Below are 2948 nucleotides of genomic sequence, written 5' to 3'. Positions count from 1 at the left end.
GACAGACAGACAGACAGACAGAAGATGGATGACAGACAGACAGACAGACAGATAGATAGATAGATAGATAGATAATTCTACATTATTCAGTACAAAAACAACTAAAAAACAGTATAGATTTATAATATTAGCCTCATTTACAGCAGGATATCAGCAAAAATGTAAAAATACCTCAGATCCTCAATCTCCTTGATGTAATTCTGAATCATATTTCCAATCTCCTCACTGCCTTCACCTGAAAACATAGTTCAAATTCTGTCAACAACTATCAAACATCTTACAAAGTCTTTGATTGGCCATATTTGCCGTGCTGTACCTGCTCTGGAGAGCACCTGATTGGCCTGTTCACTGAGCAGCTGCGTGAGCCGAGCACCCTGAGCATCGATGGCTTCCTGCATGGCCTTCACACGCATGCGCAGATTATTGTTCTCTATCTGCAGCATTGAGTTCTCATGGAACATGTCGTTGATGCTTTCCAGCCCATCCTCTCCGACCATACGCTTCCCCTGAGAAACACAGACAGACTTACTTCATTCACCAAACATTCACACAATTTATATAAAAGAATCACAATATTATTTATTAGCTAAACCCCTATGTCATAAATTTCTATTTTACAAGTTATCTGAAATGAACGTCTAGGGGTTTGCAATCCCTTGATTGATAAAGCCTGCCGTGGAAAAAAAATAACGTAATATTTTAGCACTGTTTAGCTGACACTATTTAATCATATTAATCAGGCATTAAAGGCCCCAGCATACTTCATCGTGCATGTTTTGCTTCATCTAGAGCACTTGTTTAGCGTGTTGGCACTACCTAATGGACCTTTTTACATTTTACCACTCACGTCTTTCACTAGTTTTGAGTGAATGGCCGCTTACTGATAAAACAACCAAGAGTTGGCTCTTCAAGTGACATTGAGTGATGAAAAAATCCCAAAGATTTAAAGACTGGCTGTTTTCTACCAACTATTTCAGGGGGATTTTGTTAACTAATCATTCTTCAAAAGTTCTTATTGTAGTGCTGTGAGAACAAATTTGTTTCAAAGTGAACTATTATAAACCAATCCACCCTGACTCTAGAAATTATGCAGAAGCCAGCCAAGCAGATTGCTTATGATTTTTTGGAAACATTTTTATTTTTAAGTAGGACTGCATCTGGCGGTCCAAGTTCAGTAATCATCTATACTTGACACTGAACCACTAAACTCAGTGTTAGCAGGTCAAATTATGAACCATCACTCATTAACTAAACTAAAGTTTTAGCATTTTAATGCATTTGATCGTGGCCCACTAGATCTGTTACGCACGCTGCTACTGGACTTGCTACTACCAACAGATACACAGACACATTGCTGTGAGCATGTCAGACAAGCTGCAGCAGCAATAGGAATACAGTAAATAAATCCTGTAGCAGATGTAGACAGGTGGTGCTGGGGGAGGTGGAGGGTTTCAGAGGATCTTTGACAGTGTGCTGCAGGACCAGCTTACAGCAAACAATGAACCAGACTATTTCATGTTGAGCAAGCAATCTCATTGGCTGCAGAATGAGCAGAGACCAATCAGCTTGTAAATAAGTCATAGCAGACTGCATGTAAAGGATCCATCAGCCTGCGTCCAGATTTTTATGACTGAGCTATATATGTTGAGGATACACTGAAGACATGCTGGAACTGAAATCCAACTCACATAGAAGTTTCTCAGGCCTAACACCTCCTTGCTATCAAAGCCATATTTTTATAGCAGAATCTCACCGTTCTGTACTCCATGAGGTCCATCTGCAGTCGGGCGATCTCCGTCCTGAGTGCACTGATCTGCTGGCTGGCCTTGTCTTGGTTCACCACCACCTTGTTCTTGATGTTGCGAGCTCTGTTAGCGTACTTCAGTGTGTTTAGGGTTTCCATGAAGTCCTGATCTGATGGGCTGGTGCAGGAGATCATCACTGTTCGACTAAGAAACCGGAGAGAATGTCCAGCTTTATTTATTTACTCGTACTGTCTAATGCTACAATGCCAAATTAATATTTTGTCCGGATGTGGATCAAGTCTGCTGCATCGCAATACATTGTTGAAAATGCATCCCTAATGTTGGTATTATGATCCTGATTAAAGAATTTTAAGCTCACCAGTCCAAAATTGTCATTATCGTGTTATAATTCTGTTATTATCCTGTTATTACACCGCTATTCCAAATTTGCATGCTGTTCATGGGAAATACTGTGAAAAGCACTTCCTACTAATGCTTGAAGAATTTAAACTGAATTTGACTATTGTTAGATTGAAAAATTGAGAAGATTTGGAATATTTGCGTTCTATATTTCAAGTCTTCTGAAATCATATGATAACTTTGACTAAAATTGACTGAAATTTAAGTTGTCATTCAATTATAATATTCACCGACATCAAATATGGCACCAGTTGTCAGGTGTGACATCAATGATATTTGGTCAAGAGACATGCAAGAACCAATTTTGTTGTTGACGTCCAGTCTGACATTATTTGTTGAAAGGCTACATGTTTGATTTCAAAGCTACAACGACAGAAAAAATGATCAAAGAATAATGCTTTGAATTTTGATCTGCTCTACATACAAACCTATTGGAATATAGTGCATATGGACTGCTTTCGTTTTTATGCCTTTTACAGTTTGACAGCCACTGTTACTTCAAACTATCATTGTATGAAAAAGACCTTCTTCGAAATTACTCTTAATGTTTCCAAGAAAAAATAACCGCATTCTGAGAAAATAATGACAGAATTGAAATTTTTGGGTGAACTATTCCTTTAAAGGTGGGGTAAGCGATTTTTCAAAAACGCTTTAGAAAACTGATTCGGGCCGAATAGCAAAACAAACATGTAGCCAATCAGCAGTAAGGGGCGTGTCTACTCATGATGTGGAGGAGAGAGCGTTCAGTGCACATGACGGACATTAGCCGAGCCGAGCCGAGCG

General features: G+C 39.0%; 1 protein-coding gene across 1 annotated transcript in view; it reads right to left on the bottom strand.

Moving 5' to 3' along the window:
* The window catches only part of LOC107679972 (kinesin-like protein KIF21A), a 67675-nt gene that overhangs the window by 41550 nt on the left and 23177 nt on the right, over positions 1-2948 (bottom strand). The window contains exons 8-10 of the mRNA XM_016475707.1: positions 1754-1949; positions 317-506; positions 172-235 (exon numbers count right to left, since the gene is read on the bottom strand). Of these exons, the coding sequence (XP_016331193.1) occupies positions 172-235; positions 317-506; positions 1754-1949 (450 nt within the window). The remainder of the gene's footprint in view (positions 1-171; positions 236-316; positions 507-1753; positions 1950-2948) is intronic.

This window comes from Sinocyclocheilus anshuiensis, unplaced genomic scaffold (assembly GCF_001515605.1).
Source record: "Sinocyclocheilus anshuiensis isolate Anshui unplaced genomic scaffold, SAMN03320099.WGS_v1.1 scaffold528, whole genome shotgun sequence".
In the NCBI taxonomy this organism is placed as follows: domain Eukaryota; kingdom Metazoa; phylum Chordata; class Actinopteri; order Cypriniformes; family Cyprinidae; genus Sinocyclocheilus; species Sinocyclocheilus anshuiensis.
Note: the sequence above shows the minus strand (reverse complement) of the source record. Positions and strands in the feature narration are given on the sequence as shown.